Source organism: Poecilia latipinna, unplaced genomic scaffold (genome assembly GCF_001443285.1).
Source record: "Poecilia latipinna isolate Pla-1442-1.1 unplaced genomic scaffold, P_latipinna-1.0 Scaffold587, whole genome shotgun sequence".
Classification (NCBI taxonomy): domain Eukaryota; kingdom Metazoa; phylum Chordata; class Actinopteri; order Cyprinodontiformes; family Poeciliidae; genus Poecilia; species Poecilia latipinna.
In genome coordinates, this window is record NW_015113203.1 from 5625 (window position 1) to 21474 (window position 15850).

Consider the following 15850-nt stretch of genomic DNA (forward strand, 5'->3'; position numbering starts at 1 on the left):
AAATCCAAGCACGGCACACATATTTTACAAAATCATGTATCTTTTAAGCATTTCTACAGTTAAATGGCATTTAAACACATTTCTTTTAAATGAATATTTGAATTAACATACACTGTTCAAAAAAATAAAGGGAACACTCAAATAACACATCCTAGATCTGAATGAATGAAATATTCTCATTGAATACTTTGTTCTGTACAAAGTTGAATGTGCTGACAACAAAATCACACAAAAATCATCAATGGAAATCAAATGTATTAACCAATGGAGGCCTGGATTTGGAGCCACACAAAATTAAAGTGAAATGTTCCCTTTATTTTTTTGAGCAGTATATTTAATCTCTATATTGATCCAGCACTATGGAGAACAAAAAGGATATGAGGATGAGGAATCCAGAAAGTGTCACTGAGCCACCCAGCACTGTTATCCTGCTCCTGCAGCCTTTCATAGGTACTCTGTAGATGTCTGGCATCCTCTTCGTCCAAACCGTCCCTACAGATGTTATGCAGGATATTATACTCCTCACACTGTGAACGTCTCCTCAGGCGATGATCCTGACACCACCAATTTATTCCCTTAAACAATCTTTGACGAAGGCGGGCCCTCTTTCTCCGCCTCAGCCTCCTCAACAGTTTTTGCCTCGATGAGGGTTTGACGTCATTATAAAGCCCCGGCATATTCTCCAGTCCCTGCAAGGGTTTTGTTCTCACACCTGAGCCCATGCGTACACAGTTTCCATCGGCAGAGTCAAACGAAGATTCAGAAAGACTGGATGGAGAGGATATAGGGAGGGGAGAAACACGAAGAAGGCTGTCACATAACAAAGGAAGAGACATCTGTGTCTTCCTCCTGTGGACGATGTCTCTTCTAGGTAAGAAGATGTCCCTTCCAGGAGTTTTTGGGGGAGTGATATACGGATTGCTCGACAGTGGTAGAACGTCTGGAGGGCTGCAGAGAGGTGAAAAAACTGTGTTTCCCTCGAAAGTTCCTGTCGTTTGACCAATTGTTGACATACTGCTGTAAGTCCATCCACCGCTTTCCTCCCTCCCAGGAGTTTTAGGCTTCTCCTCGTACGATGGGTAGGAGGCAGGTGGGAAGTGGGAAGAAGCTAGAAGAACATCACTACTTTCTGGGGAGAGAGACATGACTTCACTGGCTTCATCCGAGTCCAAATCGATCAGTTTGGCAGCGATCCCCTTGCCTGGTGTGGGTGGCCTCTCCACTTCATCCAGAGGTGCTGGAGACGCCGGTTTGCTTTTGATCAGATTGTCAGGGTCACTGTCCACCAAGCTGCCAGTGGGAGTGAGAGGCCTCAGGTCATCTATGCCCTCCACAGACTCTGGAGTCCAGGCACGGCATCTCGATTGCACACAGAGACCTGGCTCTGCTGATTAACGAAACAAGAAAACAGATTTACTTATGTTCAATCGAGAAAATTCTGGTTTGAGAAAAAAATGAATCTTGGGGAAAATTACTACAACTTTAGAAGGAAAATACAAAAGACTCTGAAACAATTACCTTCCAGTCCAATAGGTGAAATGAGCTCTGAGTCTGAATGGTCACAGTGCTGCAGCTCCACCATGGAGTCCACATCGCTGCTCCCTTGGAGGCCGGCTGTACAGTTCTGCTCCGTCTGATCCCTACGCCGTGACTCTAACCAGTCCTCCAAGTCCAGCTCCAGCTGTGCTCCAGGTGTTAGAGGAGCAGTGGGAGTCGCAATGAGCTCCAGCTCCACCGACTCTTCATCAGAAGATATCACAATGCATTTGTCATCACTCCTGTCATCCTCCTCCTCATCCTCCTCCGTGTCATCATGTTGTGAACTGAGGTCGGAAGACGAGTCATCGAAGCTCTCTGAGGACTCCGACGAGTAATCGCTTTCTTCCGAGGCGCTGCTCTCTGATAATCTCTCTGCAGATTAAGATGAAATTATTGACTAATATGTGATAAGTTAGATATTTTTTGTGTTGCAGCTTTTAACAAACCTCTTCCAAGGCGTCGTCCATCGGTACTAGCCCGGCAGACAACAGCATCTTCATCTTCCAACCTTTTCTGTGCTGATGTCCTTTCTTCACATCGCTGACCAACTTCATCTCCATCATCTCTGTCAGACTAATTAAAGGATGTCTTATTTGCCACGGTTTTATCAAATTCAAACTTAGCAGTTTAAGAAATCGATGTGAAAACACAAAATCTTAGAAAGTATATCTGTCTAGTTTCAAGCGCAAATATCTTAGTAAACTTGAAATAAGGAAAAACTAATTTACAAGAAACTTTTCAACAAGATATAGGAGCTTGTTTTAAGTCCACAATCCCTTAACATTGATTTAAAAAGTAAAAGTTCAACTGGAATATTTTTTCACTCCTAACACGGGAAAAATGTTTTGTTGTACGTGGAAAGAGCTGCCAGTGGAAATAGTACTTTTTAAAACAATCAATATTAAAGAATTATTTACTGAAAACAAGCTCCTTTATCTGGATGAAAAGCTGATTTTAAGCTAGTTTTGTCTTATTTCAAGTGTACTAGAAAATAGACGGAAAACACTTGCTAAGATTTTGTGATTTTGAGGTAATATTAAATGATATCAGGACGATATGCTAACAACAGATGCACTAATCAAAATGTTGACTTCTGATCTCCACTTTTTGTAAATCGGCTGATTTAGTCAATTTGATAAGTACAGTAAAGGAAAGTCTAAACAACAGTATTCAAAATATGTAAGAGTTCATTAATTATTTATATTACAAGCACAGACTACATCAGTTCTAACTGGTAGTGATGATGTATCGCATCATCACTGATCAGAAAGAAAATTGTACTTCCAGGCACTGGTCACTGCTGCTGAAAATCAGCTGATTCCTCATCATGGACTTATAGGTTCTTCTCTAATTATAAGAGATAATTTTATTGCCCACTATAATTACTTTACAAGCATTTACCATAAGAACTGGGATAATAGCCTCTACTTGGTCTGACATCTGGTGGTTATCGTTATGTGTACTGTCTTCTTCCTTCTCTTCATCATCGCTGTCCAGCTCCAGAGGTCTGGCATGTCTCCGTTTGGCTGCGTTTGATTTCTCCACATCATCATCCTCCTGCTGCAGCTTTAAAGCTGAAATAAATATTTGGACACAAATTGGCTAAAAGGGAAATGTTCTAGTCTGGTAACAAGAAGATAAAAATAACAACAATATTCCAACCTTTCTGGGCAGAACTGGACTCGTTTTCTGTTTCCTCTGATCGTTTTCTTTTTACCTGAATAAAAAGTGTTTTAGCATGAATAATTCATTCACTATGCAGTGGTATAACAGTGTGACTAATATTGGAAAAATATTTTACCCTGAATGAAGGCAGAGGAGGTTTCTTGCCCTTCTCACTAATGTGGCTGAGGAGATTCATGACGCCTGGTGCTCCGCTTTTCACGGGAGAAACTTGGACCTTGAACGGGAAAATGTACACTCATGATGCAAAAATGTATTTGCTTGTAGGGTTGCAACTAACTATTATCTTAGTTCTCGATTAATCTATTGGTTGTTCTGACGATTTATTGATTAATCGGATAAAAAAAGTTTTGGCACCTTCTGCAGATTTTTCACTTTTAATATCAGAAATACACCGGTAGACTATTTTTAGATTAACCCACTAACAATGGGATCACAAACGGTGCCTAAAAGGAGATTTTTAGTTATTTTTTACAGTATTTGAACCGGGTGAAGCTAAAACTAGGCAACTTGAGGAGTTTTGGGTTGAATATATTTAAAAAAGTTTGTTCTTATCTTAAGATCAAAATGTTAACATTTTTGGCTTAATTTGCCTTAATCTTTCAGGAATTGGTCTTTTTTTGGGGGGTCTGTGTACTTCCACACAATTAATCAATAACTAAATTAGTTGAGGGCTATTTGAATAATTGGTTAATCCGATTAATTGAGCCCTTTCCAGTCCTATTTGCTTGACACACAAAAAAGTTTACCCAAATCAATTCATCAGGGCATTAAACTTAAAACACAACAAGCAAACCTTTTTCTTCTCTTGACAGTCCCACCATTCCTCAAACGCCCTAAAAGCCACTCCTTCAATCGTTCTCCGAGTGATGTCTTTCCTGATGATGGATTTCAGCTCATCCATGAGAATGTCTAAAACCTTCTCCACTGTTATCTTATGGCGGTGTTCCTGTGCAGGACTGTAGTTTGGTGGTGGCACGAAGGGGTTAAAAGAGGGAAAAGGCGGGGCGAACCAGGGAGGTCGAGGGAACGGGAAAGGTGGTGCGCCCCCGAGCCTCGGAGGTAATGGTGCTACGGGCTGCACAGGTACAGAGTATATAGGCAAAGGAGGTGGAACAGGTAGCGGTCCAGGTAAAGGTGGAGGAGGAACCAGAAAGGTTGGCAGGGGAGGAGCAATGGAAGGAGGAGGTTGGATAGGAGGAGGTGGGATGGGGATGCCCTGAGGTGGGATCCAGCCTGGAGGTGGGATAGGGATAGTGCCATTCGGTAGGCGAGGAGGGACAGGAGGCAGAGGTGGAGGGAAGGGAGGGACAGGGAAAGAGGCTTGTGGAGGATGTGAACATCCGACTGAAACTGCAGGAGGAGCTATGGGGAGACTGGGTGGAGTGGGATTAGAAGCTGCAGAGGGAGATTTAGGGAATGAGGATGTGTCTTTTGCTGGTGGCAGAGATCCAGATTGGAATGTATGTGGAAGATGTACATCTTTATCTACAGCACAATGTTCCTGAGGAACAAACAAACAAAAGCAACATATAACATAAATATTACAAATGCAAATAAAATAGCTATTTTAGTATCTACACGATATGGTGCCTTGAAAAAGCTTTAATCAGTCTTGAACTTTGTCTTGTGGTAGATCAACATGAAATTACATGTTTGTAAAGCAGAGCAAGAAGAATTTATGGTTAAATTTTTTCAAATGAAAATCTAAGGGGTGTACATTTGTGTTCACCCCTCTCTACTCGCATACCCCTAAAAAAATCTAATGTAAAAGATTCCCTTTAGAAGAAGCTGCATGTAATTTGATCTCAGGATATCCCAAGCTTTGGAGATCTCTTCAATCAGTCATTCAAAAGTGAAAATGATAACAGTATGGCACATGGTAACTGGTCAGAACTGGTCAGAATTGATGGAAACATGGAGAGAGGTAAATATAAAACAATCCAGGAGGAAAAAAAAAACACAAATACAGCCAGGGCTCCAACAGCGTGGCTTCCAGTCCCTTACAGCTGGCTAATGTCTCCAGACCTAAATTCAATTTTGCAGCAAAGCTTGATGTGACTGATCTTTAGTTGTTGTTTTTTTTTTGTTTTTGCAAAGACAAATAGACTATAAAGTACGTTTTCAGGGGGAACCTAAAACGAGTATAAAAAAACCTTTAGCAAGGCGCCGTATCTGAAATGCTCATGCAGAAAAATAGAAAAAAATACCTCTGAGGATGAAATCCATGGAGATGTTTCAGTGTCTACATGAACTCTGCTTTCCGAAGGTTTAGCCTCAGAGGGAGTGGGAGACTGGGAGTTTGCTTCCAGAAACAAAACAGCTCGATTGGTTTCATCCTCTTCGTTTTCAACGAGCGTCAATGGACTGATATTCCCCGCATCGTGGCAGCGGCGACGGCGGCTGCTGGTAGAGGAGTCATTAGGCGACAGAGAGCAAAAAAGCAAATCCTCCAAGAAAGCACACTTAGGAGAGCAACGACTGGATGCAGGGCTGTCGGGAGAGGGTTCATCAGTCTTTGAAGTTTTCCTATCCAAAAATAAAGCATCGGAAATCTGACTGTTTATCAGCAAACTTTCAATGCGGGAGTCCAAACTCTCCACCGCGGGCTGCTGCTTTCTGTGTGGGAAGTTTACTGCAGTTTGACTGTCAGCTGTGAAATGGATGCTCCGGATGCTAACTGCATTGTGTGAGGAAATCACAGAAGAAGAAGAAGAAGAAGAAGAAGAAGAAGAAGAAGAAGAAGAAGAAGAAGAAGAAGAAGAAGAAGAAGAAGAGCTACCCGTGTGTTCTGACTGCTGAAGACCGGAGGCAGGACTGCAGGGGGGCTCCTTGTAGGCAGAGCACTTCGCTTCGTCACGCCACACTACGGGCTGCTTCTGATTCGAGGGCGGGTTCAGAGGCTGCAGTTGGCTACTCTTAAACAGAAGGCTGACATTTGAAGGCGGGCGAGATCCCCTATGATGCCTCGCGGGTCTGAAACGGCAAAGAGCTTGTCTTAAATGTTTATGAAGACTATGGTTGGAGGGCTCTCCCTGGAGGACCGGAGTCGCCTGAAGGCTGGAGTAGCAGGAGTCCTGGGAGAGAGGAGTCGCAGACAGGCAGGGAGTGCGGGGGGTTCCCTGAGATTGTGGCGTTAGGCCCAGGCTGCAAGGAGTGTCCCCCCAAATGCTGGAGTAGGCTGTGTCCAGGGAGAGGGGTGTGGCAATGCTGGCAGGGCTGGAGGCGTTTCCTGACTGCTGAGCGGCTGTGCTGGTCTACAACAGGAGGGACAGATGAGGGAAAGCAACACGAAGCCAAAATGTTATTTAGCCTCTGGAAGGGCTGGGCGAAATGGCTTCAAAATGAAATCTCTGATATTTTCATACCGGATCCGACTTTCAATTTTCACTTTGATCCCAAAATTAAATTAAATGTCATATTAATTGAAATCCTTCAAAGAGTCTAAGACCATTATGAATGAAACTGAACACCTGTATCGGAACACAAATGTACAAAAGACAATAAATTGGCGATAAATTTGCACTTACCCAGGAAGGACGTAAAACAGCTAGCTAGCTATCAAGGGTATATTAGCAGCTAGCTCCTAGTAGCTACAACTGCCTCGAGTCACAGAAGGCAATGAAGATGTGTGCGTGAGCTACTCAAAGTTTAGCCTGGACACACGGACGTCACTCTGAACTTTGGTAAGCCAAGGAGTGCAATGGTGAAAAAAAAATCCAGACTTTCAACCCCCAAAATTTGATTAATCGATAAAATGGATTTATCGCCCAGCCCTACCGTGTGGCGTCAGCGTCCAAAGCATCACAAGCAGCTTTATTGTTTACCAGCAGGGCGTCGACTAAGCTCTGCAGGGCGCGCTCACTGCTTCCCACAGGCAGCGTCCAGGGAGTATATGGGCCGTTAAACAGCAGCTGGAGATATCTCGTCCTTTTCTCACCTGAGGAAATTTTTGATTAGTCGGTTAATCAAAGACAATTACATCTACCTAAATGTAAGAGGAGGGGGGGGACATCTTTACCTTTAGAGTCGATTTCCACATGTATGATGTTTCCCATCACAGATGTCTGATGAAGGAGCCGCACGGCGTTCTTTGCAGCTCTCACCGTGTCAAAGACGACCTTCGCAACGCCCAGATGCTTCTTGTTCTTCGGATGGTAAAATATTTCCACTTCTTCAACTTTACCATATTTCTGGCACATATTTGTGAGGAATGTTTCCCTCACATTATCATTTAACCTGCAAAATGTCACTTCCTTGGGAGGTACAGGCCCAACGTACCACTCATCAATCTGGAAAGACATGCATAAACATTTTTTTTTTTTCCAAGTCCCTTTACAGGCACGTCTAAAAAGATAATTAACTAAAGTCAATTTACTCCAAATAAGAAATTCAATTTAAAATTTTAACTTATCATATATGGACTCAGGGTTGTCTCTATTATTTTAATGATCATAGCCTAGTTAAATAAAAAACTTTTTTTTTCAGGAAAAAAAACGAGTTTCTCTGAAAGCTTTTATTCCAGCTGAAGTTTTTACCTTCAGAATGTTAATTTCATAATTATCTCAATGCAGCAGTTACCTTCACCTACTGTACACCTTTTTTTTCACTGTACTTTTTGTCTTCCATTGCACTTTTTTTCTCAAGATGCTTGTTTTTTTAATGTTCAAAACCCATGGACACTATGCACATAAAAAAAAAGTAATCTGACTCGGTTGCACGTCCCTTGGATCATTAGTCCGATGTTGCTATTTCTAATAACTGCACAGTATTTTCTGTTTTAGGCTTATTTTATTATACATTATTTTAACAGTTTTGGAACTTTTTGTGTGAACCGATATACCTAATGCTGCTGTTACACCTGAATTTCCCTTTTGCAGGACAATAAAGAGTCTTTCTATTCTATTCTTCTGCAGCACTCTGAACAGCCAGATGACCTTTTGTTGCTTCCCCTCTGAGTGGACGGTGTCATTGACTGGATTTCTGTGTTTTTATCAATGTTCAATTGAAATAGAATATCTATATTTGGATCTTTGACTAGCTGTAAACCTCAAAATGAACTGAAATAAGTGATAATATTTTTTATTTTAATGCTATGTAACTGTATGTGTGGCTACATACGAAAAGTACCTTATATTTAGGAACCAATAGATCAGTCTTGTTGTATTTACTCCACAGGCGGCAGACTCTGGGATCTCTGACGGTGTCCACAGGAAACAGACCTAAATCCTCAACCTGACAACGAAAAATACTAAGTATTATCGTGGAATATAAAACGAACTAATTTGGATGTTTAGGCAAAAGATGGACGCAATAATTGGAGTTTAATACTTACGGGTATGTTAAAATATTGTCCATCAAAGCGACACACTTTGTATAGTCCTTTAGTTAAGGCAGGGTCAATGATCAATTTGCAACTTTTCCACTGCTGAGGAGGTGTATCTGACTCTGTAAATTGGTTTTCGCTTTCCATTACATTAGTAAAACCTGTAAGAACGTCAAAAATAAAGGCCATATGGCGTCATTTTGCACCACGGTCAATGCTGCTGTAAGCTAGCAGAAATGAGTCCTCCAGCAGAGGTTAACACACCCCAACAGGTGATGGAGAGCATCACCTGTGTCCATATCTGAAAGATAACAGGCTGTGAAACGAAACATACTCAAATGCCCAAAGTTAGTCCAAGCGAAACACTTCTTATCTCGCTTACCTGTACCGAAGTTTTGTCTTTTGAACAGGCAACATTATTGCAAAGCTGTTAGGATTTTTTTTCGATGTTTTTTTACACGTCGTCGCGCTGGTAAGATAATGGATTCATCCGCCAGGAGGCAGAAACAGAGAATGTAATGTAGATCCTTGGGCTGGGCGGAAGAACACCAAAAGAGTGGAGTTACATGGAAAGTGCAGCTAGGGAAATATCACTTCAAAATCAAACTCAGCTTCTTATTGAATAAAATATGCTTAAGGAACTTTATACAAAAATCAAAATATAAATTGAGCAATTTTATAGAAAATTGCTTGTTTTATTTCTGTATAATAATTAAGCTGTAATACATTCATGACAAGTATTGGAGTCATAAAACATGTCGTGTGTGTAATAGACTGCAAGAAGAAACTGTATTTATAGTCTGTATCAAGTTTCTTTCACTGTCCATATACTTCACTTTTATTATTTTGTTTTTAAATATTATCTATATCCAACAGCACATGCTGAGTCCAAAATTCACTTCAACCAAAGAAATTCTCATAAGGGCAACTCAGAGACAACATCAATTTTATTATCCACCTTCAGCAGTGATAAATCTTAGTATATGTCAAGCAACTTTGAGATCTGGTAAAACATTTTTAACCCAAACACTACTTGTTTAATAATTTAATTCAAATTTATAACACAACTCTGTTGTGTTAAGCCAAGCCAGACTTGGATCAGTCCATATTTTACAAATGTTTTTAAAAGAACCTGATTTAGTTTAACTCCACCCCATATTGCTTTGCGTCTAAAAATGTTGATGCATCCAGTTGTGGTGGGCGTGCTAACCGTGTGTCTTCAGCGAGGGGAATGTCATTGTTGCTGCAAACAGGAAGGCATCTGCTCGAGAAACTCTGTTCCCTGATGATGGACTTTCGGTTAATGAAAAACAGTCTTGAAAATTTGAGCAGAGAAAGTCTTAGCAAAAAAACAAACAAAAAATAAATCTTTTTCTTTGGTGTACTAAAGAAAAATGGTTTGTGGGTCTTTGTTGTGACAGGTGCTCATGGCTGAGAGCCTTGACCTAATTTAAACCACGATGTCCACACGTTTCCTGTGTGATCGATTCTGCCGTGACCCAACTTTAGCTGTTCTCTACAGCATTGCATTGTTTTCCTCTGCATTTGTAGACATGCAAGTGAGAATGTCAGGGATGTATAAATAAATATATTTTATTCCCAAACTGATCCAAAGGTAACATGAATAGAAACACACGGAAGCGAAACTGGAAACAGAGCATTTAATGAACCATACCTTCTAGCCGTGCTTTCAAAACACACAGTAGCACACACTCGATTTAATAAATAAGCACAGAAATGAACAACAGTAAAAGAAAAGTGTCATGGAAGATAGCTTTCTGATTAATTTTGTGAGTAATTTGGTAAGACAGACATTTGGTAAGGCACCGATGTATTCCTGTGAGCTTTTTGGTGTTTGACTAAACGACAAAAGTGAAAATTAAATCTGATCAGGACCATTTAAACACTGAAAACAACAAGCAGGACGATTACAAAGCTCTGTACAACCAATGAGCAGGTTGTCAGCAAAACATACGCAAGTCACCCTATAAAACAACATGACCTTTATATCAATAGAAAAGTGCAACAATATTCCAACAAAGAGTGGCATCACCATTAGAAATCAAAGTGCAACAAACAAACTTTGTAAAGACAGTGTCTCGTGCAGCTTTGCTACGGAGAGACGACGACAGCCTGAGCCACGTCGAAGCGTTAGTTGATGTGGACACACAAAAAAAAAAAACACACACGCAAGCCACATTGTGCAACATAAACAATCTGTAACCGTGCTTCAGCTTGTAAACTACTGCACAAAATGTACAAAACACACAAATTTGCAAACAACACTTTAAACAATTTGATGCTGCACAAAAGTTGTTCAAGAACACTTTCCCCAAAGCCAGTCACGTCGTCTTGATTTACAGTGTATTTGATTAAAACAAATAAACAAAAAGGACAGCATGAAAATGAGAACACGGAGGGAAAAAAAGGTGTCCTTACTTAACAGTTTAGTTGTTGTGATATTTAACTTATTTAAAGTTTGTTGTCAAAAATGCAGTCAGTCAATTTGTCCTTGACCACTGCAGAATTGATTGGCAGGTCAAAGGTTACCTACTTTCATGGACTAATCACTATGGTCCAAAAAAGGCGTCTTTATGTCACGATGCCCTGAAATGCAAATACAGCATTTCTACATAATTTTGTATATACTTTCTTTCCTCAAATACTGCTGAATGTCTTTCCCCAAAAATGATCTTTGGTAATTTCAGGAAACTGTACCATGAAAAAAGCTAAATGTAAATCCCAGAGATGAATTCTGAAAACGCTTCTTTTGTTTGGTAATAAAACATTCAGAGATTCAGTCGTATTGAAAATAATAATAATAATAAAAATGCAATGCAATCATTTCACTTATTAACCAACAAGAAAACAAGGTGGGAAAAACTTTGCGCTACAGCTGAATGCTGCACCATTGACATGCAGCATCCTGCAGCATGTCTGAGAAGAAAACAGCACTTTGGCAGAGGTATACGTTAGATAGTGAAGATTCCAGACAGCCTGAGATACTGAATTTGAGAAAAATATTGATTCACCTTATCCCAGTTTTTCTTAGAACATATGGCATTTTTAAACATATTTCAAATAAAGCATGTTGTGCACAATTACTCACACTTTGCCCTGTTGACCTTTCCCTCATCAACAAGTAGACACACATAGTGACACATCCAATTGCTTACAGATAAACAAATGGCTGCTAGAATAAAATACAGATCTTTATATGAAAGCAAATAAAATGTGTAAACCCACCCCATAATCTCGGTGCTTTCGAAATTTCACCTCACAAATCACCCATTTTTATCTTGTATGGATGTCGGCAACCAAAAATGATTAAATTCCCTGCATATAAAAGTAAACCAAATTTTGTAAACATGCAATACATAGCGTGAAATGCATGCTGTGACTCATCAGAACAAATGCCAACATTTTTTTTTTTTTTTTTTAAAAAAGCCTTTTTATAAGAGAAGTCTACATGAACTCGGATGGGTTACAGTTACGGGAAATGTCCGGCTGCCTTCAGCTCGTCGTTCTCGGCCCCGTGATTCAGCTGTTTCTGGAGCTGAATGACCTGGTCCAGCTCTCGGATCTGCCGGTCCGTTTTGTGGCTGACTAGAGTGCGGTAGAAGTGGACAGCGAAGATGATGAAGACGAGTCCGAACGGCACCATTATGCAGGTGGACGCGATGGCCGCCGCCTCGCCGGAACTGATGGTGGTGTTGATTTCCTTTTTGAGTGGCAGGAACTTCACCCAGCACAGGAGCATGACCTCAGTCAGGAACAGGAGGGTGCCGATGACCGTGGAGAAGGCCCAGGCCAGCTCTATGTGGCGGTGCATGCGCTCGTGGGGGGACTCGTTGACGGAGTTGAGGTTGTGAACGTTGCTGACGGCCTCCAGGTTCGGGAGGATGCAGGTGCTGATCATGAGGGCGAACAAGTGCACGGCGACCAGAACCGTGGTGCAGGCGCTGAAGGCGATCAGCAGTCCGGGAGGATACGTGTGAGTGGGCTCCAGCTGCACCTCCACCATGGCAACCTGGGAGAAAACATCAAGACATGTTTAAGCAACAACAACAACAGCAGCCAGTAAAGATTTTCCTTTTATTTAGAGCTGCCACGTTGAAGTTGGGAGATAATTATTCTGTTGACATGAGAGAAACAATTGAATTCACTTTATAACTGTGGATATCCGATGTTAAACTTTGATTCGTATAAATGGAATCAGTTTCACGGTCTGTACTGTCAACTCAGTTCTAACGATGGACACGTTATTTTTCCTCCCACGAGAGTCCCTTTCTTTGCTTTAGCCATGCATCAACATTTTTTTTATTTCCTCAAATAAATGCATTAACAATGAATCTGTTCATTGTTGATCACAATAAGTTCATACCTCTATTCATTATCCATAACCCGCTATCCTTGCAGGCTGCCAAAGATTTAAAACTGGGAAAGGTCACCAAACTCAAGTGTTCACCCCGGATGGCTGAATCGTACTTTGGGATCTTTACTTGTAAAAAAAATAATGAAATAAAATGTTTTTCATTATCCTTCGTAAGTACATGTTACTTTGTGTCAATCTATCACGACAAATCAGATAGAACACAGTGTTTGTGGGTGAAATGAAACCAAACATGGAAAAAAAAAATTCACTTTGCATCTCTCACATCTGCACTAAAAATACTGTTCTGTATCTATTAAAAGTTTTTGTACTTCAGGATGTAACAAGGTCTCAGTAAATAGACAGGATGTGTTACATTCCCTTCATTACACTTCAGTTCAGCAAACACCTTTTTTTCAAAGCGTTTTCTGTCCACCTCGGCTACATTCGGCACGCTGGCAACGAAGCCAGCAAATATTTACGGCACCTTGAAAAAAGTATTTAACTGGGACTTTTATTAAATATGATTTTTTAAAAACAAAAGTCTGAAAAGTGTCAGTGCTTATGCAAGTCTCTTGCGTACATCGCTACTGTTTGGGGTGATCTGAAATGTGTTGTTTTTTTTTACCCTGTAGTACTCTGTACCCAAGTCAAAAAGTTCAGTGTTTGTATCATCTGACCAGAGGATCGTCTTCCACATGCTTGCTGTATTTCCTAAATGGCTTTACTGAAAGTTTTATTTTATAAATATGGTATTCATATTGTCAGTGTAAAGGCAAAACTTGTGAACTGCATGGCTGACATTCCTCCTGTCCTGATGCAGACACCAGGACGAGGTGTGCGGTGAGAGAAACAATAAACCAATTGTTTCTGCTTTTTGTGTGCGTGTGGGCCTGATCTGTGTTCTCCAGTCCCCGGCTAATCACAGGAGATGAACACTCACCAAAGGGAAGGTTCTGCTGGAAGTTACTTCCTGTTAAATTGAAGTTTTCCTTTGAACCACCGCCGTGGGAGTGACTGGTGCAAAGTCAATCTTCTGAGCTTCCTTAGACAGAAAACTATTCAGCAGACGACATAATGAGCTCAATTTAACTGTGTTTTACTTTCTGATTGAAATGATCTATGTGACTGGACTGATTTACGTAATTCTGCACACACATTAGTTCTCTTTTTTCCTGTACAGTAACTTGAGATTACCTCTGTTGTGAATTTTTGTCATATAAAACTGAACTGAACTCTCCACCCGAGCTGTGAATGTCCGCAACTCCTCCAAGAGTTACCACAAGCATTCTAGCTGCTTCTCTAATCAATGATGTCTTCGACCAGCCTGTCAGTTCAAATGGGCGACCTTGTCTTATAACTTTTTCTTCTGAGATATACAGTTTCACTTTTAAATCAATTGAGCACTAATTGCTCCACAGAAAGTTCAAATTTGCGACATTATTAAGCACTTCTGCCTTAAACTGATCCAGAACTTTGACCAGTCTGCTGTGTTCTTTGATTCATGATAGCTGTTTTTTTCTCTAACTAACCTATGATACCTTCACAGAGCAGCTGAATCTATACTGGAAAAATAACAAGTGAATGCAGGCACCACAGGATTTTATTTAGGAGTGTCAGTAAAGGGAGCTCAATATGAATACATATCCACATAATCATTTTCATTATTTTTATTTTTAAATCGCACTTATACTTATGCATGACTTCATGTGGGAGTATAGAACTAAAAACCAATCAATTACACGAATTGTTGAGGTTGCAGACAGAGGAGCGAATACTTTAGGCGCTCGCCTGTTGGCCATTATAAAGGAGGGATCGTCGCTGAAAACAATCATCTGCGTCACACGCAAACTCTCCGGGTGTTGGTGCCCACGGCCTGTGAAGCTGCGTGTTATATCTGTGAAAACTCAAACCTCACTTACTCACCATTGCGAAACCCGACAGCAGAGCCGAAGTGCGGCTGGTGGCTTTGAGCTTAGCTCGGCTCAAGTACAACTTTCTCCAGGACAGCGCCTGCATGGAGTGTTCGTTCAGGCTCATTCTGACAGCTGTTCCAGGAGAGACCGAAAAGTTTTCCTGACGACGCGGAAATATGTTCCGACACAACACGCTTGGAGTCGACGTAGGAGCTTCAGCCCCGGTCGGATGCTAAAAATAAGACTTCTATAGGGCAGCTCTGAAAATCTGTCAAAAACTTCTCCGCCACAGCTGACTGTTGAAATCTATGAGGAGGAAACTCAAGATACCCACAATTCAATGCTGCTCGCAGCGGCTGCAACTGTCAGGTCTGCCCCCTCCGCTCCGCTTCCCCTTCCCTCTGAAAAATAAATAGTTTGGCATCATTACTCTCTTTGACCCCCTTTCTTTTCCGTTTTCGTCCATTCTTTTGTTGATTTAAAATCATCTTCTGTATGTGCAGTAGTCTTTATGGTGCACGCAACTTGATCACTTTGAGATTTAGCTGAAGTAAACCTCTGCATTATTGCTATACGGTAAATAAAAACAAACTGTCTTTTTCACAGAGAGAACTCTGTGTCAACGAGAGGCCGGTTCAACTCTAAAAGTGTGTAACTGAGTAAATATAAATGTTACTGTGCACTTATACGCTCCGCTTTAGTAATTAAACCCATTCAGTTGCAGGCAATGGCATGACAGCAACTCAATGCATGTAGATATTTTACTTTCTGCCTTCAAATGGAGCATTTTAATGGAGAAGAAAGATGATTTAGGACCCTTATGTGGGATCATTGTTGGTGACTGAGGCACGCTTGTCTGAGTATTTTGGAAACTGCTGATCTCATAGGAATTTCAGATATAGCCATTTATTTGACTTATGGCCTGAAATATCCAAACTTATCGTACATTTCCTGAACACTTACAAAAATTAGAAATTAGACAATTTTTTGGTCTGATGACCAGTTTCAGTTTCA

At 40.9% G+C, this 15850-nt stretch overlaps 2 protein-coding genes across 2 annotated transcripts in view; both read right to left on the reverse strand.

Moving 5' to 3' along the window:
- Positions 1-9153, reverse strand: part of LOC106953546 (histone-lysine N-methyltransferase SETD1B-A-like) — a 14670-nt gene extending 5517 nt beyond the window's left edge. Inside the window, exons 1-12 of the mRNA XM_015042399.1 lie at positions 8558-9153; positions 8353-8457; positions 7244-7514; positions 7050-7162; positions 5433-6479; positions 4019-4726; positions 3341-3439; positions 3202-3256; positions 2941-3113; positions 1986-2112; positions 1519-1911; positions 359-1387 (exon numbers count right to left, since the gene is read on the reverse strand). Of these exons, the coding sequence (XP_014897885.1) occupies positions 359-1387; positions 1519-1911; positions 1986-2112; positions 2941-3113; positions 3202-3256; positions 3341-3439; positions 4019-4726; positions 5433-6479; positions 7050-7162; positions 7244-7514; positions 8353-8457; positions 8558-8737 (4300 nt within the window). The 5' untranslated portion in view covers positions 8738-9153. The remainder of the gene's footprint in view (positions 1-358; positions 1388-1518; positions 1912-1985; positions 2113-2940; positions 3114-3201; positions 3257-3340; positions 3440-4018; positions 4727-5432; positions 6480-7049; positions 7163-7243; positions 7515-8352; positions 8458-8557) is intronic.
- Positions 9154-10194: 1041 nt separating this feature from the next.
- Positions 10195-15230, reverse strand: LOC106953532 (calcium release-activated calcium channel protein 1-like). Its single transcript, XM_015042367.1, has 2 exons — positions 14847-15230; positions 10195-12578 (listed from the first exon to the last, which is right to left on the reverse strand). The coding sequence occupies exons 1-2, from the start codon at positions 14958-14960 to the stop codon at positions 12039-12041; spliced, it is 654 nt and encodes a 217-aa protein (XP_014897853.1). The 5' UTR covers positions 14961-15230; the 3' UTR covers positions 10195-12038.
- Positions 15231-15850: the final 620 nt, after the last annotated feature.